This window comes from Bacillus rossius, chromosome 5, assembly GCF_032445375.1.
Source record: "Bacillus rossius redtenbacheri isolate Brsri chromosome 5, Brsri_v3, whole genome shotgun sequence".
In the NCBI taxonomy this organism is placed as follows: Eukaryota; Metazoa; Arthropoda; class Insecta; order Phasmatodea; family Bacillidae; genus Bacillus; species Bacillus rossius.
In genome coordinates this window covers 79,042,656-79,070,257 of record NC_086333.1, presented here as the reverse complement: position 1 = coordinate 79,070,257, position 27,602 = coordinate 79,042,656, and the positions used below count along the sequence as shown (strand labels likewise).

At 41.9% G+C, this 27,602-nt stretch overlaps 1 protein-coding gene across 7 annotated transcripts in view; it reads left to right on the top strand.

The window, feature by feature from the left end:
- LOC134532078 (inter-alpha-trypsin inhibitor heavy chain H4-like) overlaps nt 1-27,602 on the top strand; it is a 60,026-nt gene that overhangs the window by 14,032 nt on the left and 18,392 nt on the right. For 3 of the 7 annotated variants that reach the window (XM_063368286.1, XM_063368282.1, XM_063368283.1), the window contains exons 2-8: nt 11,715-11,886; nt 13,254-13,414; nt 15,486-15,596; nt 17,381-17,519; nt 20,026-20,137; nt 22,894-23,057; nt 26,042-26,242. In XM_063368286.1, the coding sequence (XP_063224356.1) occupies nt 11,715-11,886; nt 13,254-13,414; nt 15,486-15,596; nt 17,381-17,519; nt 20,026-20,137; nt 22,894-23,057; nt 26,042-26,242 (1,060 nt within the window). Of the gene's footprint in view, nt 1-11,714; nt 11,887-13,253; nt 13,415-15,485; nt 15,597-17,358; nt 17,520-20,025; nt 20,138-22,893; nt 23,058-26,041; nt 26,243-27,602 lie in introns of all 7 variants that reach the window. The other 4 variants (XM_063368285.1, XM_063368287.1, XM_063368288.1 and 1 more) reach the window with 4 other exon arrangements.

Here is a 27,602-nt window from a genome sequence, read left to right as displayed (position 1 = left end):
GGTAATCCAAACACTCTACAATGCGTATTGCACAGCAATGCACAAATCGACTGCACCGGCGACTGTTCCCTAGCCCCGATGCTTGGATTCGAACCGGAAGTCTACGAGGCGAATAAAATTCACGAGTCGACCCAGCCCGTAAACGTGATGCCGGTAAACGTGATTAGAATCACGGCGAATATTATTGGCCACAGCTTCCTTAATGGAAAACCAAACAGTACGATACACGAATTTTCCCCGAACGTTCCTCCAGGATATAAGCTCAGTGATACGCCTCAAACACTCATTTACAGTCCGGTTACCGTGCAACAAATACGAGAGTTGGTTATTAGAGTGGTAGACCAGAACGGTAAATTAATCAACTTTAGAAATGAGGTGATTACACTACGCTTACATTTGAAAAAAGTATGGGCGTAAGATACTTTGGTTTGCATAAAGGGGCGGGGGTGAGCAAGCATAGAGCCAGTACGAAAGCAAACATCAAGCGGTTAACACCTGCCAACGTGAGATTCCTAGAAAAATTAGGTTTCAAAGTATTTCCAAATGGAATATAGTATACTCGATGTGCAACAATCACCGCAGTTTGACGATGCAGTCTCAAAATGTGAAATGCACACGTACAAACCATACATTGCGGGACCGTACGAGCCAAGCTCCGAGATAGTTATAGCAATACAAAACTCTGACGTGTATACGCACATTGCTAAATCGTTTCTACGAATTCGCGGTGCATTCACGAAACCAAACGGGCAGAAACCAGACAATGCAAAAATCGTAAACAATGGTATACTGCATATGATAAATCGAATATCATTCGAACTTAACGGCGTGACAATCGACGAGGTACGTGAAGTTGGAATTGTGACAACTGTGAAAAACTATTTATCGCGCACGCGTGATGAAAAATCCGTAAATAAGATGGCGGGATGGTGTCCGGACGGCGACTACAGTTTACCACTTACAGCGCAAGGCGAGTTTGAAATATGCGTTCCGTTGAACCAGTTGCTAGGCTTTGCAGAAGACTATAAACAAATATTAATAAATTGTAAACAAACGCTCGTTATAATCACCGCAAACAGTTATATTAACGCTATAATGGACACAAGCGATCAGCCACAGCAAGTGACATTAAGTTTGCAATCTATCGACTGGCTTGTTCCGCATGTAACGGTAAGCCCCGCCCAGCGCACACGGCTGTTGAAAATGATTGAAAAAGGCCGCGACATAGATATGGCTTTCAGATCGTGGGGAGTAGAAGTTTACCCGAGTTTACCACCATCACAGAGCGTCAGTTGGGCTGTAAAATCTAGTTTCTCCAGCGAACGCCCTCGTTATATAATAGTGGCATTTCAAACCGGCAGGCATAATGTTCTAGCCGCAAACAAATCTAAATTCGACCATTGTAATTTACAAAATATCAAGGTCTATCTTAATTCCGAGGCGTATCCATATTCGGACCTAGCAATAAACTTTACGAATGGATACTACCTACTTGCATATAACATGTACTCGGACTTTCAAGCGAGCTACTACGGTAGACTAAATACGCCTCTACTTGACCCGGAGGGATTTAAAGATAAGGCCCCTCTCTTTGTATTCGACGTGTCACGTCAAAACGAAAAACTGACCTCAACCGTCATAGATTGTAAAATAGACATTACCGCAGCAAACAATATACCGCCGCTAACACAGGCATACGCAGGGGCGTAGCCAGAGGGGGGTTTTAGGGGTTCAAACCCCCCCCCCCCCCCCCTTAGCACCAAATCTTTAATTAATTTCTTATTCATCACTCAAACAAAATTTCATATTAAAATTAATAAAATTTTTACCATTACAATATTTAAATTTAAGTACCGAAAACTGCTAAAATAGCACTATTTTACACCTTAAAATCCAAATTTTCCCGGGGGAGGACCCCCGGACCCCCCGCTTTAATACGGTGGGAAGGGGGGGGGGCATGCTTCTTAACACCCCCCATACGCTAATCCTGGCTACGCCACTGGGCATACGCAATTATTCTACACGATAGATTAGTATCGTACAACCCGAGGGATCAAAGTATTAAAACAATGAGCTAAACGCGATGTATGTTCAGTCGTGTCTCAGCCGCCATGGCGAAGTGTGTTAACCTCCAAGGCTTCTTCTCACAGCACGGGTTTATCGTTAAGGAAGTTAGCATCGCAGACGCGGAAGGGAACGTGATTACGCGCTCGTTTCAACCACCATTTGTGTGGGAACATTTAATTAGCAAACATCAACAAACAAACACGTGGCTCACCAACACCTTCCACAATCTGAAATGGGAAGACGGAATATTTCCCTACACAAGCCTGCCAAACATATTGACGGCACACCTGAGTGGAACTATAATGGTCGCCGGAGCCGAACAGAAACGTTGGCTAGCTAAACATTGTCGCAAACATGTGCGCATAGTGAACGTTCAAAGTGAATATGGCTGCCCATCATTAAAATTATTAGATAAAACGTACAGCAACAACCGCAGAGGCACAAGACCGGTATCGTCGCGCCACAACGCAGCGCTGCTCAGAGCATGGATGGTTGAAAACATTGCCGAGAGCAATGATAAGGCGGAAATGTCAGAGGAGGGGTAGGCTTCAAGGTCACCGCAAGCGGTGAGATGTCGGTATAAATATAGCTCGGTGGTCCAGAGTAAACAACATCCCAATGTCTTCGTATCTAAATACCCAAGTAACAGATCATGCAATGAACTGTTCCGAATGCCGTGATTGCATAATACATTTAATTATTCATCTGGTAAATATTGTTTTAAATAGACACGCAGGTCCGTGCGTGAACAGTCGTGCAGAAACAGTGACGGTGTAAAGATGGCTAGCTTTAATCCCCGGAACACGTATCCAGATGTAACTCCAAGCGTAAGCAGTGTAGAGTATAGCGAGTGGAGTCAGGGCGCGTTGAGACATGTTACGGAAGAATGTGACTCTACCGTGCACTCGAAACATATACACAACCCAAGACCGGAAGACCTGTCTCTAGAAGTGATTCCCTGCCCCGGCTCCGGCGAGTGCTGCGTTAGTATGCTACGCACCGATACAACTCTACCCGCAACAAGGGAAGAGGTCTACGCACACGCCTTCGAGACGCAGCCGCCATTGCCCGCCTGCAGCCAGACTTCACCGCCGCCGCCGGTAGCGCCGAGACGCCGACGCCGCCCTTCCGCTCGCAGAGCGCGGGGCCTCGATGAGGGCGACCTGGGTCCAGCGGTGAGCAGTGACGAAAGAGTGTTAGACATTGCCAGAACCGCACTGCGCAAAGTACTTACAGACCTTTTAAAGAAAATATAATTTATTTTATGCGTAATACCATTTATGCGTTCAATTGTTTTCAATGTAACTTTTAATTTATACGTAAATTGATTTCAGTGATTTTTTTTTAATTTGCGTGTAATATCATTTCAACGTAAACACGTCTTCAATGTAATATCTTTATACGTAAATTGTTTTCACGTTTTGTATTATTTTATACGTAGTATTGATTTCAATGTAATAACTTTATACGTAAAATTGTTTATACATAAAAGTTGTTTTCACGTTTTGTATTATTTTATACGTCAACATTGTCTTCAGTGTAATATCTTTATACGTAAAATTGTTTATACATAAAAATTGTTTATACGTATTATTGTCTTCGGTGTAATATCTTTATACGTAAATTGTTTTCAATGTAACAAGTTTGTAACTCTATTCCAACGGGTGTGGGCTATTAAAAACATAAAAAAATGTCTCGATGTATTTTTCTTTCTACTTGACCCTGACAACCTCACTAATGTGTTCACTGGTAACCATGCAAACCACATAAATATTATTTTAAAAACTTGACCTTGCAAACCACACTAATGTGTTTACTCGTGACCTTGCAATGACCTTGCAAACCACACTAATGTGTTTACCCGTGACCTTGCAATGACCTTGCAAACAACTAATGTGTTCACACTAAATTTTGTCTTAAGACGGAAAACGTTCGTGTGACGTACGTGTGGTGAAAGTGTGTCCAACCCAGACTGACCGATCTGGGCATGTATAAATACCGCCGTCGGGAGGTGAATGCTTGCATTTGATGTCGGCGCATGCTACGTGAGGTAAGTCTCCTCCGCTAGTGTTAATTCTACGTCTCTACACGGTCCCGCCCGCTGGCTGGGCTGGGCGGACTCCCCTCCCCGACTGCCGGCTGGGCGGACTCCTCTCCCCGACTGCGGGGCGAGCTCCCCTCCCCGACCACGGGGCGGGGAAAGGCTCGTTGTCATGACAACACGGAGCGGAGGGGAGTGCGCTCAGTCGCGTTTATGGCGCGCGCAGAGTAACATGTTCACAGTCATGTTTACAGCGACACATAGTTTGCGCTCACGTAGCTTGGGCTTCGCTCAAGACCCTTTCCTTTAATATTAACAAATGTTTATTGTATGTTTCCAGAACATTATTTGTACCGCTGAACGTAACTTCCCGTCTATCCCCTCCTCGCCATGTCTACTCCCCCCGAGGCGAAGCGACCCCGTCCCAGTGAGGCTTCCACGTCGGGCACTCGCGACAGCGCGCGGGCGTCCGGGGTGGAGCCGCGTGAAGCTGGCGACTTGCCTCCCCTGGAGAGTGTTATCTTGGACTCTGCTTTTGCTAACCGGATAGTGGACTTTCGGATCGGAAATGATGTTGAGTCTATTGATCCCGATTTGGACCGGTTTCTACAGAGATGTAGGGTTCCCTTTCTGGCCTTAACTTCCGTCTTGGTACGCCCTTTTAAAGTCTACATTTCACTCTCGGCTTCGTTTGTTAAGGAATCTGTGGAGGGAGGCGAGAGTGAGACATTTCATTTTACAACCCATTCAGCCGCGGTAATGCTCTCTGATGAGGTAGGGGAAATCTATGATTCTGTATTCATTCCGGAAGTCAATAGGAACGTTAGCGAATTCGCTGCTCGTGGCAGTGGGTGGGCTCTACAGCGATTGATTAACATGGATGTACATGTTTCAAGCTATAGGGCTTTCACCGTTGGCGCGCCGCACACGAAATTACCGACGTTTTTATCCAATAGGAAGGCTTGTGTCAATATTGAATGTCCCGAGCAGCATTGCTTTCTGTATGCCGTTATGGCAGGTGTGATACCGGCGGAAGGCAATGTTAGCCGAGCCAGTTCGTATCCGGATCCACTTGTGGCTTTCAATACGTCTGGTTTGAGTTTCCCGTCCACTCTCCATCAGATTAAGACATTCGAGAGGAACAATAATATTTCCGTTAACGTTTATGCTTGCGTAGACAGTAAGGGGAGTATTGTTGATGAATGTTTTAGTGGCAAATCTGTATCCTCTATCCAGCCTCTTCGCGTATCCTCTGAGCGAAGAGAGAGGCATGTAAATATTTTAGCGATTCGTTCTAGTGGCGCGGCAGAGCACCTACACTTTGTAACAATTAAGAGTCTGTCCAGATTATTAAATTCCCAACTGTCAAGGTCTACTCATAAGAAATGGATTTGCGAGCGCTGTCTTCAATACTTTACAAGTGAAGACATGTTAACTTCACACACTATTCTCTGCAGCCAGCATCAAGCAGTGCGTTCCTGTTTCCCTACAGAGGAGAACAAATATTTACAGTTTACGAATATTGCAAAACAGGATCGCCTCGGCTTTATTGCGTACTGTGACACCGAGTCATACCTTAAGCCGATATCCACCTGTTTACCCGGTGATGAGACATCTAATACCGCACGGGTAAACGAACATGTACCATACGCATGCAGCATTTTGTTAGTGTGTGGGTACGATAGCTCTTTGACCAGGTATGTGCAATTCGAGGGTGATAATTGTATTGCTGAAATGGTCGCCGAATTAATTTCAATGACAAAGTGGGTATGTGATATTTATTCAAAGACCATTCCTATTAAGACGCCGACTCCAGCCGCCTCTGCAAGGCTTGCGAGTCAAACACATTGCCATATCTGTAAGAAGGTATTGGCTGGGCAGAAGGTGCTCGATCACTGCCATTTGACTGGTGAAATACGTGGTTATGCCCATTCGAAATGCAACCTGGCTTTCAGGATGCAAAAGAAACAGCTTGTCGCGGTATTCCATAATTTGCAAAATTATGATGCCCACTTTTTAATGAAGCATTTAGTTTCGCGGCGGATTGCACAGCCGGACGGCTCCTTTGTTGTGGAGAATCCCGGCGAGGTCAAAGTATTAGGCGTAACTCTAGAGAGTTACAAATGTATTACTAAATACATACCCGTCTCAGGTAATGCGCAAGGAGGCGTGCGCGCTGTGCGTCTTAGATTTATTGATTCACTCAACTTTTTAAATTCATCTCTGGAAACTCTCGCTGGCAATCTCACGCCGGATCAGTTGAAACTCACCCGTTCAATGTTTCCAGATGACGCACAGTTTCAGTTAGCTACGCGTAAAGGTGTGTTTCCCTATGACTTTGTTAAGTCTAGTGGACATTTGCAGACTGCCTCGCTACCACCAAAGGATGCGTTCCATAACGTAATGAGTGGCACGGACGTGAGTGATCTGGACTATACTCACGCTCAAAAGGCTTGGGACGTATTCCATTGTGCCACACTGAAAGAGTACGCACTTAGTTATCTTAAGGTGGATACTTGTTTGCTGGCCGACATATTCGAATCTTTCCGTTTCGTTTGCCTACAGCATTATTCGCTTGATCCCGCACATTACATAACCGCTCCCTCGCTCGCATGGGATGCACTTTTAATTAAAACCGGTGTGCGTCTTGAACTTGTGACCGATCCGGACATATACCTCTTCCTAGAGTCTGCCGTTCGTGGAGGTATTACAAACGTAAGTCGACGTCATGCGAAAGCTAACAATGTGTACATGTCCAGTCACGACCCGAGCCTTCCGTCTTCATACATCTGTTATTTCGATGTTAACGCACTGTATGCTCACACAATGTTGGATAAGCTTCCTGTGGGTAATTTCCAATGGGTTCCCAGGGATGAGTATACGAGTTGGGATTTCAACACCATTGACATCGATGGTGATACATCATTTTTCGCGGAAGTAGATTTGACCTTTCCCGATGATTGTCACGATCGCCTATCAGATCTGCCTCTGGCCCCTGTGAATGGCGTACCGCCAAACGGGCGTATGAGTAAATTACTGTTAACTCTCGCGCCGCGTACTAAATATATTGTTCATGCCAAAACACTGCGGCACTACGTTCAGTATGGGGCGGTCATCGGCCAGGTTCACCGCGTGCTGCGGTTTGCGCAGGCGGCCTGGATGAGGGACTATATAGCCTTTAATGCTGAGCGTCGTGCCCAGGCTGCAAACCCCTTTGAGAAATCGTTTTTTAAATTACTGTCGAACTCGGTTTACGGAAAAAGTTTAGAAAATACGCGAAAGCATAAGGATATACGCATTGTTTCACGATATGATTCCATTTATGGGGCGGCTGAGCTGATTGGTCGTCCGACATTCAAGGCTCGGCGAATCATCGATGAGAGTTTAGTCCTCATAGAGATGCTTAAAGGGACGATTACCTTTGATAAACCCTTGTACACAGGTGTCGCCATTTTAGATTTATCAAAATTAGTTCTCTACGATTTTCACTATAATTACATGCAAATGAAATTCCCTCCACAGTCTCTGCATCTCCTGTACACGGATACGGATTCGTTAATTTACCACGTTGTGTGTGACGACATTTACGATTCGATTCGCCCCGATTTAGCTTCCCGTTTCGATACTTCAAATTATGCTCCAGGTAATGAGCAACGCTTCCCCTTGGTTAATAAGGGTGTAACGGGGGTGATGAAGGATGAGGCCGCTGGCAATGTCATCACGGAGTTTGTTGGTCTTCGCCCGAAGCTTTACGCGTTTAAGATGGAGGACGGTTCTTCTACGCGTAAGGCGAAGGGAGTCAAGGCCAGCGCACTGCGTTCACTCCTGTTTCCTCAATACCTGGAATGCTTGCTTCAAAATTCACGAGTTCTCGCGACCCAACACCATTTCCGATCGCGAGGCCACACTGTGTTTACGGAGCGTGTGACCAAGGTAGCATTGTCTTCAGGAGATGATAAGCGTTGGCTTTCTGAAGACGGTGTCAGCACTCTACCTTGGGGACATAAGGACCTACGCCTTTCCCCGGACCATGATTAGCCCTTTCCTAGTGTTACGTTCAGCTATGCTGTCGTCTCCGAGTGATGGGGTGGCCTAGCGCTCCGATCCTCCCTCCATTGCACGTGGAGAATAACCTATTGGTATGTCACAATACACAAGTAATTTATTTTTCTCTTTAGAAAAAGTTATCTCTTTTACACAAGTAATTTTATTTTACAAATGTTAACATAATATTTTAAAGCTAGAATGATTTTAACGTATTTTATACACACATGATTTTAACGTAATTTATATAATATTTTTTAAAGTTAGAATGGTCTTAACGTATTTTGTTTTAAACATGTAATTTAATTTTACAAAGGTTGATGTAATTTTTTTTTTACAATTCTTACGTAATTTTTTATCTACACATGTTTATATAATTTAATTTACACAAGTAATTTATACAATTCTTGACGTATTTTATTTAAAAAAAGAAATGTTAACATATTTTCTATTTCCAATTCTTAACGTAATTCATTTCACCCCATTTTTATTTTCTCTCTTTACACGCTTGGGGTATGCTGTAGTTACTGTGTATGTATTGTTCTGCAGATCTCCCCAACACGAGATGGCTGTAACATGTGCTGATATGTCAGCCCTTATACCGAGAGAGCTAGCCGAGCTGTTCTTTACGGAGGAGGGTGGGCCACAGCCACCGCGGGAACGTGAAGGCCGCAGCGATGGCTCGACCGCGCGCCGAGGGCGTTGGAGTTGTCCGCCACATGTTTTATACATAAAGTTAAATAAAACCAGCATTCTTTTTTACCTGTGTGTTGTCTACATTATTTCTTTTTCCACCTCTGTATATTCCTTGTGCTTGCTCCTTTCCTGTACGCAGCGATGGCCTGACCTTGTTTCTCTGTGGTAAACACTTTCACTCTCACCCAGCAGGTAAACACGTTCCTGGTCGCCGGCGCACGCTTCCAGCACGGCGTTTATAATGCTTAACACATTGGCTTGTAAAAATATTATTAAATTTAAATATGCTTAGTATTATTAAAACTTTTAACTATGCTTATTTTACTCGACGTAATAGTAACTATGCTTATTACTTGGCGTGTTGCACACACACTGTTGTTTTTAAAGACATTATTATGCTTATAATATGATGTGGGGATTATAGTTGCGCAGTTTACGAGTGACGCTCCAGCAGGCAACATCTCGCTCTCTCTGCGCGGGATTTTGAGGTTATGTTTGTTTTAGTCATAGCTGGTATTGCGGGGCTTTTAAGCATTTCTTTTTTAAATTTAATTATGGTTGTTGGAAATTAACTTTGGCGGCTTATGCATACTTTTCCAAATTTAAACATAGCGATATTTTATTTCTTTTCGAACTTTAAATATGGCGATTAAGCATACTTTTTGTGGCGGGGTTTATAGACATAGCTATAATGACTGTATTATTTAAGCATAGCGTAATTTTATTTTTTTTTCGAAATTTAAACATATCTTCTTTTAAGCATATTTTTTTGTAACAATATGGCGGTTGTGGAGTGGTGGGGGTCTATAGGCATGTTTTTTTAAGACATGGCGGTTAAGCATAATGGTGGGGGGTTTGCTTTAAGCATACATCATGGCGTCATTTGTTTTAAGCATTCAACGTGGCGGCGGTTGTGGAGTGGCGGGGCTTTTAAGCATGGCGGTTTAAGCATAGCGATTTAGACATAACTAGTGTGGGGTTGTGTGTTTTAGGCATACTTGGGGTGTGGGTGTGTGTGGGTTTATAGACATATTTATTTTTCGTAATTTAAACATAGCGGTATTTTATTTATTTTCGAATACAACATGGCGGGTTAAGCATATTTTAATATGGCGGTTGTGGAGTGGTGGGGGTCTATAGGCATATTTTTAATATTTAAACATGGCGGCGATTGTGGGGTGGTGGGGTCTATAGGCATACTTTTTTAAAATATGGCGGTTAGGCATACTTGGGGTGGGGGTTTATTGACATATATTTTTTTCGAATTTTACGCATAGCTAGTATTGCTTTTAAAGACATAGTTTCTTTTAGGCATAGCTTCTTTTAAGCATATGTTCGTTATTTATTTGTCCATACTTCATATGGTCCCGTGGTCTAGTGGTCAAGGCGTCCGTCTCCTAACCACGATGTTGGTGCGTCCCCGGGATCGAATCCACCCAGCGCCCAGGTTTTTTTGTATACAATTCCCGCCTTCGGAGCGACGGTGGCGCGCTCCGGTAACTAAAGGCTGAACTAAGATGGCGGCCTACCGGCGCGCCCTGGTAACCAATGTCAACAACAATGGCGGTCCCCAGTGGCTGCGACACTGGCGCGCCCTGGTAACCAATGTCAACAACAATGGCGGCCCCCCACGTGACAAGATGGCGGCCCCCAGGCTGGTACTGGGGCCAGTGTTTACATTTCTATGTTTACATCGGTCCCAGTAACGGCTTACTCTCCCTACTCAGGTATGTTAAAAAAACTCCCTTGATTTGTTGATTTTAAAACTTAACATTTGAGAATGTTTTTTCTAGCATTTAATTGGGCGTCTTCAGAAAACATGTAAGTACGGTTTTTCAAAGCCACCAGCATGAATTCCGTGCAAACAATTTGTGCAATTTACTTTATGGCTCAAAAAAGCTTAAAACTGTAAATAGTTTAGTAGTTTTCCTGGCGATTATAACGTTCAAAGCCATAATTTGTCATAAAAAATGTTAAAATTTTTACATATGTGTATTTAATGTTTTTGTTCGGAAACACCTTAAATAGCACCATTCTGCGCTTAAAAACCAAATTTTTTCGGGAGAGGACCCCCGGACACCCCGCTTTAGGCTCGAGGTCCGTGAATGATAGGGCTGTTGTGTAATCTGGCACCACCACTACTGAAGTCCTGCGCACGCCTATGAACGACATGCGATAATTTTTTTCCCTTTAGGGCTTTATTGAAGATCGTGTCTACGTTCCACCGCTACCTAATGCATTGCCAGAGTTGAGACGCAGAATTGAAGAGGCTATTTGCTTCCATTACTCCGGACGATTGTCTGTAAAGTCGGTTTACGGACGATAGTTTAATGTGACAACGTCATAAAACTTGATGAAATGATTACATACTTTATGAATAAAATTGAATCATTTTTATTTCAATAATAAAAGAATAAATACTTGAAATTATACTAGTAATCAGATTTTTAAAATGCAAGAATAATTAACCTTTATTGCCGAAATTGTTGTTGTAATAAGCAATGAAAACCACATTAACTTTTCACTTCACTTCATAAACAGTCGAGTGGAAGAGAGATAGATGCGGCGCAAGCGTACAATGAGCGCAACGGGACACAGCTTAACGGAACAATGTGTGTAACGGGACACAGCGTAACGGAACAATGAGCGCAACGGGACACAGCGTAACGGAACAATGAGCGCAACGGGACACTTTTTCGTGCGTGCAGCCGGCGTTCATTGATTTATTAGACGTTTTCACGTCAAAAAATGGGTTCGTTTACCTTCAATTTGATGTATGATCAGTTGTAAAACTGTTATAATGTCTAATTGACACTGGGACACACTTTACCGTGTCCCTGCTGAAGGGACTGGCTGACTGCTCCAGGTCGCAGGACTCCCAGGACTCCCAGGACTCCCAGGACTCGCAGGACTGGAGGCTGCAGATGGACGGCGACACGTGGCCGGACGTGGACAGCTCGGCCGACTACGTCATTGTGGACGAGGGGCAGGACGCTCCCCAGCAGGTACTGCGCATGCGCGGCTTTCGCGAGCGGCCGGTGAGTCATTGTCTAGGGAAGCCTTTTCACAGACGAGATAGCCAAACGCCCGATCGTACTTCGGTTTTTTTTTTTTTGGGTTCATTGTAATGTGCAATCTGTGCATTGGTGCGGCCGATGCCATATTTTTTGTTTGCCGTTGTGTCCGTGAATGTTTATTTTGGACAAATCATGATAACTAATGGTCAATTAGGTTAGGTTAGCTACATTATAAATACTTTAAAACATTTTGTACGGTTGATTTGGTTAGGATAGCTACATTAAAGATACAGTGAAATCATGTAAACGGTTTCTCCTAGCGCTGGATAGCTACATATTAAAAAGTTTTTTGCTAAGCAACCATAAAATGATTTTACAGTATTTTTAATGTAGCTATACTTAGCCTACCTAATATAACCAATCATCCACAATGTTTTAAAGTATTTATTAGAATGTAGCTAACCTTTCCTAATCAACCGCAAAATTTAATGCCACACCGGTATATTATACAATTAGATAGTACGGCGTATGACGTATAAGTAAGCTACATCCCAAATAAATACACCTGTTGTGGTACGGAAAAAAAAGTGAGCAGGAACTTCGGGTGTGGCTCTCTCGTCTGTGAAAAGAAGGCTTCCCCATTGTCTAGAGGCCGTTATGTAAACCACGTACGAAGTACCGGTATCTCACGTTGCGGATTTTAGACCCGTACGGATTAGCTTGGCAGTGTCCAACTCTTCCGTTTACGTGACCCCGTGCGGCGAATAGGAGCTGAGTGTTTTGCCGCCGTGATAGCCATATTTGTTAACGGTTTAAAGGCCTTGAATATTGTTTCAAGTAAAATAATATCGGATAACGATAATTTTTTTATAATTACATTTTTATAATTAAATTTTATTTTATATGTAAGTACGGACCGTGTTATGTTGCCGTATTAAAGAAAATTCAATTAAAATAATGTTTTGTAACTGTGATACAAATTTTTTTATAGCTTTAGTAAATATCTTGGCTTTCAAACTCTTAACACTCTGCACATTTAGTACTAAATTACTGTGTTAGTAAAATAAATAAAATCTTATTTTCATGTGCGGGGTGATGAAATTGAACCAGAGTTAAATTCACTTTCATACATTGGCTTTCCATATTATACACAGATACTTTATTATTGATGTAAGAATATGCCCACGCGAATATCCGAAACAGTTTGATTGTAACTGACTACTAAATAAGAAAGTTTTTTTTTGCTCCATATTGTGTTTACTAGACTTCTATAATTTACGTAGCAGTATTAAGGAGACAAGTTATTTCCAAGTAGTTAAGTACATCAGTACATAAAACAGTTTGTTTGATTCTTGTGCTACATCGTAACCGACCGGAAATTGTTTCAGTTGCTTCCGGAAATCTACAGCCTGCACATAACGTCACACATCCAACTCCGATACGCCATCACTACGGTCTCTAGCAGGATAGCCAACCCTGCCAACATCTCCCAGGAGATTTTCTTTAACGTCGTGCTGCCCGAGACTGCATTCATATCTGGCTTCACAATGTGAGTGTTCACTGTGGTGTAGGTTACTGAAACTCTTTTGAGAACGCTTTTTAAAGTTGCCAATTAAGAAGTTTTCCTGCCTGCTCATAAAGTTTAAGTAGTTTCGCCTTTGATCAAAAACCATAGACCAATAAGCACACACTTATAAATATGGGTAACCCTTTTTTAGAAACTTATCTTTTTAAAATTCTTGAGAAAGTTATTGACAGAGTTTATTTTAGTTTTACGTGCCATATGTATGTAAATTCTTAGTAATAAATTTAAGTTATTGTAAGTATATAAGTTTCATTTAAATTATTTTATATAAGTTATGTACACATTACAGCTAAGTAAAGGTCTGTTTAAAGTTGACCCAAGCATGCTCCTGTTTACTATGTAAAATTTTCAGAAACTGGTTCTAGATGTCAGTGTGTGCTACTACACTCATCATTACGACATTATCTGGTTGTGCCTGAAGATGGAAACAGATCTCGGTTCCCGAAACATCGGAATTGTTTCGTCCTAGGAAGCCTTACTGTGTTCGTCTGTGCTGTGATATTGTTGTGACTTATTCCTACCACAGAATTCTCTACATTGTCTATACATTTAACATTTGAGATTAGCCCCCCCCCCCCCCCCCCCTTCCTTTTTTATATAGTAGGCTATTTGTATGTTTCTGTATCGATTTTTCATTTTTCATTCTTCAAGTTTACTCTGTGACATACAGTGTAACCCAGCAATGGCATATGTGCAAAATAATGTTTTAAATCAAACTCGTGGATCTACATGGCCAGTTGGCACAACTGTAAAATGTCGCACTCGCAATCAGAGAGGACCTGGGTTCGAATCACAGCCCATCCATCCTGATCTATGGTTTCAATGGTATTCCGAGATCACCGCAGGTGGATGTTGGGCTGGAGCCATGCAATATGCCATGGCTAATTGCTTCCTCAGTATCCCTGATTATTATAATTTTAAGTCCAATTTCAATTTTTTAAAACAGATAATTTTGTTTTATTTTTTGATTTTGTGAATTCTGTTTTGTAATACCTATTCATCCAAAACATTCTGCTGACATTCTTCATGTTTACAATAAAATATTTTTTAGTAAGTTTGTCAAAACAGATACCTACGTTAAGAATTTAAATAAATCTTCGAGCATTTGTAGTTCAAAAGTAATTCAATAAGGGATGGAAAATTAATTTTTCTGATATAGGTATGCATTTCGTACCAACTTTGTATGGAAACAATGACATTACGTTCTTTAAATTACTCATGCAGTGGGGAATTTTGAATTAAAACAATCTATTGGGAATAAGACATTGCAGCTTTTCACTGTTTGTCTTGGGAATAATTCAAGAACACAAATTAAGAAACAAAAATGAAAACATAAACCCACAGAGAACAAGCCTAAATCAGCTGCTGTCAAACAGATGAATCCACCGATGAACCTGAACGGGTATCATGGACAACACGACGTCGACAACACAGACGAACGAACACATTCAAATTGAAATATCAGTCAGCACAAGAATTCCGTGGCAGGAATTACGTCATGGAAAAAAAAAAAATCCGACATACACTGCAAAACAGTCCAAGGAATTGTATTAAATCAACAATGAGATCCCTTGAATTTCAAGCATTAAAAAAATACTTTATTTATGTTGGGTAAATACCGCTTAGTTTCATGATCTAACTTCCATTGAAGTGTACTTCATCCACATCGCCGATGACGTCTTGGCGCGGCCACCGGTTTCCATCACTCCGTCTACTCTCTCTCTCTCTCTCTCTTGCAGGGCCTCGTCGTCTCTCTCTCTCTTCTTTCTCGCTTCCCCTCCCGGCTGAGCTCTGCGCAGGCGCACTAGGCCTGAGGCTATACTATTTAAGCCCAGGAGAGCTCAGACTTTTAATTCGGCGGTTCAGTAGCTTTCAGATTGAGTAAAATTGTAACCAGCATGTAGGAGTCCGCGAGACGTAGGCAAGGTATACGGTGTTGTAACTCGCATCTACGTGTTGTAGGGTGTATCGACGTGCTTCTCTGTGTTGGTGCAAGTGTCGTGCCTGGTGCCTCAGGACGAGGTTGTGCTTGCAGGGAGCAGGGCGGCAGGACGTACGAAGGTCGCGTGGAAGAGAAGGGCGTGGCAGAGAGCCAGTACAAGAAGGCCGTGCAGGACGGCACGGCTTCAGCACACGTCACGCAGAGGTACGGCTCCGACGTGTCAACAATGTCCAAGCTCCCGCCCTTTTGCTTAGTAGTCTTTCTACTCTGTCCAACTCTTCTTCCAGAACCATCCTTCTGTTTCCTGTAACCAACCTGCTTGCTTCTTATTAATGCATGAGATGTTTGCATCCCGCATGTCAGTGCCCAGGGTTTTCCCTGTGTCTATGCAGGTTTTACCTGGGCCCAACTTATCTAGTTTTAGTCTAGAATAGTCAGTGAGGGGAGTTAGTCATGGCTAAAACGTTGTCATGGCTGGCCAATCCCCTCCTAGCACATGATGCATACTACCTTCTTGCATGATTAGAGCGTATAGGCTTCGGCCTGAGACGTACTTAGAGTCTTCCCTACCCAGACCTCTTTCGCACACTCATAGTTTTAATTTAGGTTAGAAAAAAAAAAAAAGACCTTTCCGAGGAGCTGTTGACAAACCTCTGTGGATCGCATGCCGGCCTGGTGCCTTCTCGACCCGCACTACCGAGCCCAGGGTTGCTCTGTGAGTGCTGAGACGCTCGCCATAATATTTTTGAGCTCCAAACGGTCACGCGAGTGATCTCAATTTATTACGAAGGCTTACGTGACTTTTAACCACTGTTAGATTACATTTTGAAAATTTAAGACGTAACATAGAATAAAAGAGAGCAATTGTGATAAATTTACAGGAAAAAATATCTAACAATAGTGACCACAAATAAATAAAATAACAAACATGCCGTATGAGACCGCACCTTAATAATTTTCTTTGTAGTAATAATTTTTTTTTTCTTCATAAAAATCATAGTCCAAGTAACTTTTATTATACTCATCTAATCTAATGTTTCTCATAGAGTTAAACAGTATAGATACAACAATAAATAGTTGTTTGATAAAAATATTTAGCAATGACATGTTTTGATTAAGCACTCGGGTGAGATTTAGCAGCCAATTGAAACTAAAATACCATGAACACTTCTCAGAAGTAATAAGGCTGAAGGAAAAACAGCAGGACGTGAAACTTGTTCGTGAGGGCCAGCACGCGACCTCCTGACGAGTGGCTGGTGAGCTGATCAGTGATGCCAACTCCTAATGAGTGCTCCCCCTAGGACCAACTTCAAATCCCCCTAGATTTCGATTAAAAACCCCTAAAGTTTTCATTGTACACTCTGAGAGATAAAATTATTTTTTTCTTGAACCTTACATTTTCTTATATTTCTGCCCAGAGCATAATAATTTTGAAAAATAACATTCAGTACCTATCTACAATTTTATATATTTACAAATTAAATTTCTGTTTAAAGAATACATGTTTACTAACCTTGAAGTTCTGGATCGGTCTCCCAACATTTAGTATATTTTTGCATTCTGGAAAAGATTTGAACACGAGTAATTAATTATTATACTTTTTTATTTATTCCTTGGCACCACAAAAAAAAAACAATAACGATTTACTTTGCAATCCAATAAAACTCGCGAGTTCACAACAAACTAACGGACACAACCTCAACCAGACAACTTACAACGTGAAAACGTTGAACGGTAAAAGTAAAAACGGAATTCTCTTGACCGGCAAGTTTTGTTGTTGGTCGTAGTGCGAAATTCAGCCACCAGCGCCACTTGTGTTGCTTTTCATCTTTGTTTTCAAGATATACACTTTAATTTCACGCACTCCAAAAAATGTACCCGCTAAAAAAATCCCCCTAAAGAATCCCCCTAAATAAATGTACCCCCTAAATTTCTCCCTAAATTTGGGGGGAAAACCCCCGAGTAGGCATCCCTGGAGTTGCTTGCAGCCCGCGGGACTCGCAGCGCTTCACTGTGTCCGTGAACCTGCAGCCGGCGAGCAAGGCCAACCTCAGCCTGCGCTACGAGGAGCTGCTGGCGAGACGCAGGTTCGGCTACGCACACGCCGTCAACATCGACCCCGGTCAGGTGAGGACCGCCTCACTGCCTCCAGCGACGTTGCAGCGAGCTAGCCTGCACTGCGTTCCAGTACTGCAGCACACCGTCGACAAGCGCGGCTCCAGAGGAAGGGCGCAGGGGGCGGACAGCCCCTTCCGAGCCCAAATTTTACTTCTTATTTCTTTTGTAGGGAATATTAATGTTAACTTAAATACTTTCGTTAATGTGCTAAACTCTTCTTTCAATCAAAATTTGTACGAAAATACTAAATTTCAGTATTTGAGAGCATATTTTTAGTGAATATCCCAAGGGCAATGCCATGATTATGGACTGCATCCTCCTGTGTGTGAGAGCCCTGTCCGAGAGGTCTTCCTGAAGCCGCCATTGCCAACAACACCGGAGGTCCTGTTACAGATCCTTGTTAGGAACAATTCAGTTTACAGATCATCAAGTCTCTTTTATATTTATTTCACAAACTTAACAATTTCATGTTTAACAAAATGTTTTAGAGTTATGAGTGGGAGTAAATGTGCATATTTCGTGAATATTTAAGTGAATCGTACAATCAAGCGAATATTTACATTGAAAACAATAATTATAGTTGAATAATTTTCAGGGTAATCATCTATAATGACCCTGAAGTTGAAGAGATGTTATTGTCTTAGTAATTAATTTATTCTTTAATTTATTCATTAATATAAACAATTGTTAATATTTCATTTGGTGCCCTTTGTGTTAGAAGTTATGCATTTGCTTAATTTTTCCACTTGGAAATCTGCAGCTCAGCAACTTAATGTTTATCACTGGCTTAGGGCATTGTGGGTCATATGTACGATTATATGCGTTTAGATCAAAACTTTGAAAGAAACACGGAGCTGTTTGAGTTGTCTGTTAATAAAATACAACATGAAGTGATAGGGTCTCAAGTAAAGAATGCATGAATTGGGACCGTTCTACATTGACGTGTAAACGGAGTGGGATTGCCTAAACGGAGGCGGATCTCATGAAACTGAGTACCTACAATGGCACGCATGCGAAGACAGACCCTTACGGATTAGCCCGGCAATGGTCAGCTCTTCTGATTACGTTACTCCGTGCAACCAATAGAAGGCGAGTATTGGCAGTGGTGGTAGCCATGATTGTTTACTCTTCAAATAGGAAAAAACTGTTTCATGTACAAGACTATCTAAAATGCTATCATTACTTTGTGGTTTATTTATATATTTTAAGTATATCCTTATCGTGTTTTGTTCTCGGATCACAATTTTTTTTGTGTGATACATTTTAGCTTTCAGAGTACAACATTTTGTGGGAGTAATTTCGTGAATGTGACAGAAGTAACGGGACGGAAATGTGTAACAACGGTGCTAACATCTGTGGCGGATGTCATGAACCAAAGTTTACGATGTCAAAAGAAAAATTTATAGTATTAACGGTTTAATGAATTTTAAAAAGATGGGTAGTATTTTAATAAAATTCCTTGTCGAAAATCAGGTCCAAAGTCAAAGTTTAGTATTTTTTTTAAAGTCATTTTCACTTTTATCAGAGCGGTTTCTAATATTTTAATATTTCCTTTTGCTAATCAACGTAGCTGCTCCGGCAGCGAATTCTATCAGCGGGTGGGGAATCTACGTGTGATTCGCAACAAAAAATGTATGTTAACCCTTTTTGCGTATGTATATCACGCTCATGCATTATTTTAACTAATTCTACGTTACATTTTGTGTTCAAGTTTCGTATTATATGTGTGCATGCAACATAAAAACACATGCATTTGCTCGTTACTGAGTTTAGATGTTACACATCACTGGAGAGTACTGGAAGACTCGGTTACATTTTTTTTCAATTGAAAACAAAAAATTTTGCTACCGTGAAATTCAGTCTCATTGACTGCCGTTTGTTACGTTTTCTTGTGACTGTGTTATGGGCCTTAACGAACATCGAGGTCGCTGAAGGCGCATGGGCAGGCGAGGGGTGAGGTGGAGCGGCGACGGGAATAAGGGGACAAATGCCGACTGCAACGGCCTCCGTTGTGTCCACTAGCCAGAACTGGGGGCTTGAACGCCCGGTAATGGAACACGACGGCTCACCTCCGCGCGAGGCGAGTGATTTGATCCACTCTGCCACTGTGGCCCTAATGTTGGTGTATAGGAGATATAGGAGATATAGGAGATATAGGAGATATAGGAGATATAGGAGATATAGGAGAAGGAAAGGGGCCGGACTTGAGGGTGGGACGTGACGTAATGAAGGACTCTGAAGCGGTATGCCATCCTCTTAAGGGTGAATTAAATTGAAACCTCACAATGAAGCAATGATGGAATGCATGTATCTCAAGATAACCACTTCCAATGTCTGCCATATTTCCTCCATTGAACCCATCAGGAAATTACCTGACTTTTTGGTAACATTTTTCTATAATTATTTTTATTTAAAAAATATATGCTTACTTTTTTTTTTAGTAAAATATGGTACAAATATGTTGTACAGTATAAATTGTATTTCATTTATTTTGAAGTTTTTTTTTTCTTTTCAGATTGTTCAAGATTTGTCTGTGGGGATTCAAATTGTAGAATCGACCAGCATAACGTACGTGAAAGTACCACCACTAAGGGTCACCAATCAGATCGAAGATGCCCCATTAACAGGTGATTTGAAATTATGTCTGCTCGGGATTCCAACAGCATTCAGCTCACACGCAAACTTGTGTAATTTGTACAGTACAATGTTATTTTATTAAATAGGTAACAATTTGTTTTGTGACTTTTCTTGCAGAGTGCCATTGTCAATGGTTATCACTTATCAGTTAATCAATTGTTTCCCAATCATAAAATATGAGCATTATTTCATTGGGAATTGATCACCTTTGGGAAAAAAGTTTTTTTTTTTTGGGTTGGGGGGGGGTGGTGGTGTTCAATCAACCTATAGTATGTTAAATGTAATGAATAGTAGAGAATATGAGGTCCGACAACAGGCTTCTGGCCGAGGAACTGGCTGTCATATTGGATTTTGACATCACGGTGGTCATTATGGTGTTCAAATTTGTCTCAAAAATCCTTAAAAATGACTGAAATTCTCAAAAGGACTAAAAATTTTCCTTTTTCACAGGAAAAATGCCTGTTTCAGAGGAAATGTTTCCATTTTCCCCCCTCAAAAATCCAGAGGGGTCATTTTTCCTCATATAGGGGAAATTTTCTTTAGAGTGGAGCTATGTTTCTCAAAGTAGGGCTGTTATCCTCAAAAAGCACCATCTAAGGTCATGATCTTAACCGTAAATTAAAAATCTTTAAATTTTAACTTAAAAATTAGAAGGAAATTAAAAAAAATATATTAAAAATTTATTTCTTTAATATTAATTACTTAATCAATTTAGGTTCTAGATTTGATTCCAAAATATGCACTAGTATGCAGCCATATTGGATCCGCCATCTTTTTTACATCTGCTAGAGTGCGCTACTATCATATTGTTTTTTTTTTACCCATTAAAGAAACTATCTATCATAAGACAGTCAGATATAATAGCGTCCATCATCTAGCCAATCATCTTGGCTGACATCTTGAAAATCTATAATTATTAACCATATCAGGAATATTTTCTAAAATTAATTTTAAAATGTACCTATTAGCATACTAATTGATTCTATCAATTTCCGTCCTTGCTTGGATCATTGGTCGATTCAAAACTTTAAAATGGCTCAACATATTTAATTCAATAACACTTCATTTTAAAATTTTACCATAAAAGTCTAGCTTCCAGGTTCAAAAAATAAAACAACACTTTTTACAAATAAAATTTATTTTATAAATTTTACACTACTACGTGTACAAACAGACCTGCCATTATTGGCATCATATGGTAGATTTCAATAGTGAACCATGCCCCGATTTGTGGCAAAATGGTGGAAATGAAATCAAATTTCAAAATGGCAGTACAGTATTAAAAATGGTGGAATTAAAAATGTCAGAATCCAAATAGGGGAATCCAAGATGGTGGCCGGGGTCAAGGGCCTCTAATATTGCTATCAGGGTCAGTGTCAAGGTCAAAGGTCAAGATCACCCAATATGGCCATTGTGACATCACAATCCAAAATGGCAGTCGGCACCTACTATTAGATACTGTTTCTGACTCTTCCTACTTCGGGATGTGCCCATGGCCAGGGGGCGAAGCCAGGGGGGGGGGGGTTTAGGGGTTCAACCCCCTTCCCCCTTAGCACTAAATCTTTAATTAATTTCTTATTCATCACTCAAACAAATTTCATATTAAAATTAATAAAATTTTTACCATTACAATATTTTAATTTAAGAACCGAAAACTGTTAAAATAGCACTATTTTACACCTTAAAATCCAAATTTTCACGGGGGAGGACACCTGGACCTCCCGCTTTAATACAGGGGGGGGGGGGGGGTTATGCTTCTTAACACCCCCCATACACAAATCCTGGCTACGCCACTGCCCATGGCTACAGTTGCTATAACAGCTGTGATGCATGCCACCATTTTACAACAATGATCTTTGACTAAAGTGTATAGGGCTTGCCCTGATACACACCTATACTCCAACCACGCTTAGCTACCAACCTGCTTGCCGGAAAGGCCAAAAGAACTTGTGTAGTGGTGAGATATGGGGGATCATTATATGTGTGTGTGTGTATGTGTGTGTGTGTGTGTGTATATATATATATATATATAAAAGTTGTTCTGTCTGTTTTTATTTTAGTACAGTGTTGCCATTTTCTATCAGGTTACATTTGGGATCGTTCATTAATCACGTGAGGCTCGAAAGGGGGGGAGGGGGTCGGAAAAAATCACGAAATATCATAAGGGGGGAGGCGGGGTGTAGCGAGATATCACGTGTATTTATTTTTTCGCCCGATTTCTACTAAACCGAAAAGCGACACGTGACCTCGACTCGCCATGGCCAGGCAACAATATCCCCGCCCGCCGCAACATGAACCACCCGGCTCGGCTCGCCAGTCGCCAGCAAGACTGTGATTTTGGCGCCGAATACATGCGTAAGTCACATATAAACCTTTCCTTTATTTTTTTTATGCCACTGAGAATAATACCTGCAACCTTAATGTGTGTCTGGACATTTTTATCACTGTCCTTAATTTTCCAGAATTAAATTTAGATTATAACTATATTTAATGATGATATTCTGAAATTTTTTAAAAAAAATATTTTGTACCAAAAAAATACACATGATTTATTTTGGGGGGGGGGGGGGGGGGGGCAGGTAAGTCTAAAACCTCACCACAAATCAGGGGAGAGGGGAGGGGGGTTTAAAATTTGCTAAAAAAAAGTCACGTGATTAATGGACGACCCCTTTCCCACGTTTCACATGTTCACGCTCGGTGTTCCCGTCAGAACTGTACTGACGTCCGGAAGGTGCCGCTGTTGCAGACAGCGACCCGCAGGTGCGGCTGGAGTTCACGAACGACAACTCGGCGCTGGTGCAGTGGCAGGCCTCGCCGCAGGAGCAGGCGGCGCTGCGCGGGGCGGGCGTGCGAGGACAGCTGGTGCTCTTGTACGACGTGGAGCGCATCTCCCACCAGGAGCAGATACTGGTGCGTGGCCTGCCTCCGCGGGGCTTCTTCCGGACGTGCGCCACTGCTGGTTTTAACAGTGGCTCGTGGAGAAACCACACAAAAAATTTAAAAATTGGTTGTCTGTGAAGTCGGTTCACGGACGATAGTTTAACGTGACGTCATAACAAAACATTGATGAAATGATTGCATACTCTTACGAATAAAATTGAATCATTTTAAATTGAATTATCGCTATTTTGTATGGATACAAAGAAGGAGTGAAATAATGAAATCTACAATTCAATTGATAAATTTACTTTCATTTGCACTCATTAATTCAAATATGTTTATTACTTTAACGAAGAGATTATTTTAACTATAACTTTTATACATGTTTGCTATTTAACTTCTTCCAATCTGTTAAGATAGGACTATGATAAGAAAAGTAGGAAACGAATAGGAGTGTTTCAAGTTTAATGTGCCTCGAAAAAGTCAAATCGATAGTTGTTCCAATTGAGTGGAAGAGAGAGAGATAGATGCGGCACAAGCGTACAATGAGCGTAATGGGACACAGTGTAACGGGAAAATGTGCGTAACGAGACAATGTGCGTAACAGGACACTTTTTCATGCGTGCAGCCGGCATTCATCAATTTATTAGACATCACGCCAAAAAAAATAAATAAATAAATATTAATACACAAATACATGGAAAAACAAGCTGTCGACATTGGGTTCCTCTGTTGCTGTTATGTCCAAGTTGTTCTTTGCCTGTATTCACTCTTCTTGTTGCAACTGTCTCATCATTGTCAGTCCGCTGTGTTCGTCTGTGCTGTGATATATTATGCTGAGGGCAATTTCAAACGCATGGTGGGAGAATACAGGTACAGATGAATGTGATTCAGGTTCGTGGGTTCAAATCCCGCCGGTAGCAGTTTCAGAGGAGTTGTCTTCCCTGCGCTCTGTATGCCACGTAAGTTGATTCCTGACTCCAGTTTCTAGTCGTTTCAAAAGCTCTCAAATTATTGATGTGTATGAGCTAATGAGTAAGTTATATAAGGGTGGAGATTGCTGGTGACAGATACTTGTAGAATATGTTGGCAATAAATGGTAGATAGTGAGTGAGATGGCAACAGCCAAGCCCGAGGTCTCCACTTTCATAGGCCGCCACTCGTACCAGAGATATGAAAATATATAGATGGAGCATAAAGTCCGATTATAGATGGGAGTAGTTAAGCCAAAAGAGAAAAAGGAATTTAGTATACTACACTTGCCAATATGGTGGTCATTTGTTTACAAAAAATGTATCTGCTGTACCTGTATTAGGGGTTAAATTGGAGAAAAAGACAACTCATATCATTACATTTGCATTATGAAGATTAGTTTTGGATTTTTAGTATATAAAAATTATAACCAGTAATATTTTGATATAATTGTCTTCTGAACAGCTTAACTACATTCATTAATAAAAGCAGGCTAGAACAGCTGATACAAATATAAATGAACATCCGCCACATTAGTTAGTGAAAATCAGAAGGAAAAAGAAACAAAGGGAGGGGGAGATCGGCTTCACGTCGGATGGCTAATGCTTCCTCTGTATCCTTTTCTCATCTCTGACTGTAAGCCCTGGCACGCTTCAAGAGGCCTGTTAGCCATGTGTTGTTTATGCATATAGGCCAATCGCGTGATCTCACACAGTCGCGCGGTCGGGTTCTCGTCAGGTGAGAGAGCGGAATTGCAATGACGGATATGATCATTTCTTTAAGTGCCAACAGCCTTTTACCGGCGAAATACGATCTGCCGCTCTATTGAAGCGAGACCCGATGCGCCAGTTCACGATTGACGTAATTTAACTTATGATAAGTATTATTAATATCCGCTCAACGCCATTTTCCTTCCCACAGTTTCAAGCACACATGCTGACTGTCAGACATTGGGCAACAAATGAATCCGCTCTCCACCAAGGGTGCATGCACCACTGGTATAAAACCAGACCATGGTTATATAGATAAATCGGGCAACATACTTTCATTCTCCGTCGTCTTAGTGAAGCTTGCAGTGGCCTGCGAACTAACGGCACTAGTAGTGCTTAAACCTATCATTAACATTGTGTTGAATGTTAGTTTCGTACGCTCCTCGGACAGGAAGCTGCATTTGTGAACTGGTGACTTTGGCCCGCACTTTCTTCTTCCGGACCATCCTTCTTGTCCTGTATTTAACCTGCCTGCTTCATGCTTGCAATATTCAACCCCGCGTGAATGAGACCAGGGTTTTCCCAGTGTCTACGCAGGTTTTACCTGGGCCCAACTTAACTAGTTGAAGTCTAGATCTACGAGAGGGGGGGAGCTAACTCACGGCATCCATTGCTGCCATTGCTGGCCAATCCCCAAACAAAGCGCACAATATACCATAATACGGGGTTAATAGAAACAACGGGGGTGAATAGAAACATTTGCTCAAAAAGTCTTTACAAATAAAATCATTAATTTAAAAATAGATTTTTTTCTAGTCATTTTCCAACATTACCTATTACGAGAAAGGGCCATGCATATTTCGCGAAAAGATTCCGAGACTAGCTGAAAGTTAAAACACTGTAGCATCGTCAGTGTTTCATGATTGGGTGAGATTCTTTCAGGTAGATGCCGATTGTTAAAACACCAATCACAGTAATTCATTGCGGAAAAAAATGCGTCCTGAGTGGCTCAGCCAAATAAGGCAACTACTTCTCCCGCAGACGGCCGCCAATCACAAGGAAAAACTGCTGATGCGCGTATACCTTGTTGCAGTCTAATAGGCGTTCAGATTTATTCGCGAAAAATGCATGCCACTAGTGATTTATATTGAAGAATTGGGTTTTTATGGTTCTCTGAATGGACCGTTTCTATTCAACTAGATGTTTTTACTCACTCCGTTTTACAGTATGCTACCCTCTCTGCATGTCTGAAACCCAGCATGATGAGGTGTATCGGCTCCCCTGACCCGGGAGAGGGTCGGCACCCATGGCGCTCGCTCCGGTGGGTTGCAGGCGAGCGACGGCTACTTCGCGCACTTCTTCTCGCCCAGCGGCGCGGGCCTGCTGCGCAAGCACGTGGTGTTCGTGCTGGACTGCAGCCGCTCCATGGAGGGCGCGAAGCTGGACCAGGTGAAGGACGCCATGCGCACCATCCTGCGCAACCTCAACAAGGGCGACTCCTTCAGCCTCGTGCTCTTCGCCTCCCGGGCCAAGGTCAGGCATCTCGTCCTCGTACCGCTCGCAATCAAGGCTTCCGTGCATAGGACTTAGCTCTGGCTACTTCTTGAAGTCAGCACTTTGGCTTGACGTGGCATAGGACTTAGCCCTGGCTACTTCTTGAAGTCAGCACTTTGGCTTGACGTGGCATAGGACTTAGCTCTGGCTACTTCTTGAAGTCAGCACTTTGGCTTGACGTGGCATAGGACTTAGCTCTGGCTACTTCTTGAAGTCAGCACTTTGGCTTGACGTGGCATAGGACTTAGCCCTGGCTACTTCTTGAAGTCAGCACTTTGGCTTGACGTGGCATAGGACTTAGCTCTGGCTACTTCTTGAAGTCAGCACTTTGGCTTGACGTGGCATAGGACTTAGCTCTGGCTACTTCTTGAAGTCAGCACTTTGGCTTGACGTGGCATAGGACTTAGCCCTGGCTACTTCTTGAAGTCAGCACTTTGGCTTGACGTGGCACAGGACTTAGCTCTGGCTACTTCTTGAAGTCAGCACTTTGGCTTGACGTGGCACAGGACTTAGCTCTGGCTACTTCTTGAAGTCAGCACTTGCAAACTGGTGTGATTATCACTACAGTTGTAGTTGTCTGCATGAAAATTTAATTAATTTCCTCGCGGCACTTTACAGACCAGAGCCTGTTAGTAAATCTGTGATGTAACAAGGTACAGAAGGTTTGGGAGACATCATTTATACCTTGACATGCCAACAAATTGGGATAAGTAGTTTAAAAAAAATTGGACTATATAGCCAAACAGGTGATTTGCAGTTTAGCATCACTGATGTTGGCAAGCCTTGATGCGTGTGCAAACAGTCTGTGTGACTTAAATACAGTCCATACAGATATTGCTACAGTGTCTTTAATTATACAATGTCTTTGGTTGGGTACACACAGAATTAGGTACGACTCGATGCGACAGTTTGTCTAACAGTAGTTGACTTCCTCCATGTATTTATATAAAAGCAGTGAACACAGAATCAGACGCGGCACGATGCCACAAAACTGTCGCGATCAGATACGAGGCGACAACATCGAATAACTGCTTCAACTTCATCGTGAGCAGACTGTCTGATGGCTGCAGTGTTCTGTGCATGTGCGAGTATGAAACATTTATCAAGAAAGGTGTTTGTAGCTGACCAGTTGGAAACTGTTTTTTTAATGTTACTTTGATTTGAGTAAATATGCACTTGTAAAGTATTTTAATTGATTTTTCCTCGGTATGAAGCTAGACGCAGATTTTATTAGTGCAGGAAATATTTTTTTTTTATATTATCCATCTTTCAAGGAGTGTCCGGACAACAATTTGATTTCAAGAATTTGGGAAGAAGTAGTGTAACGAGAAGACGGTGT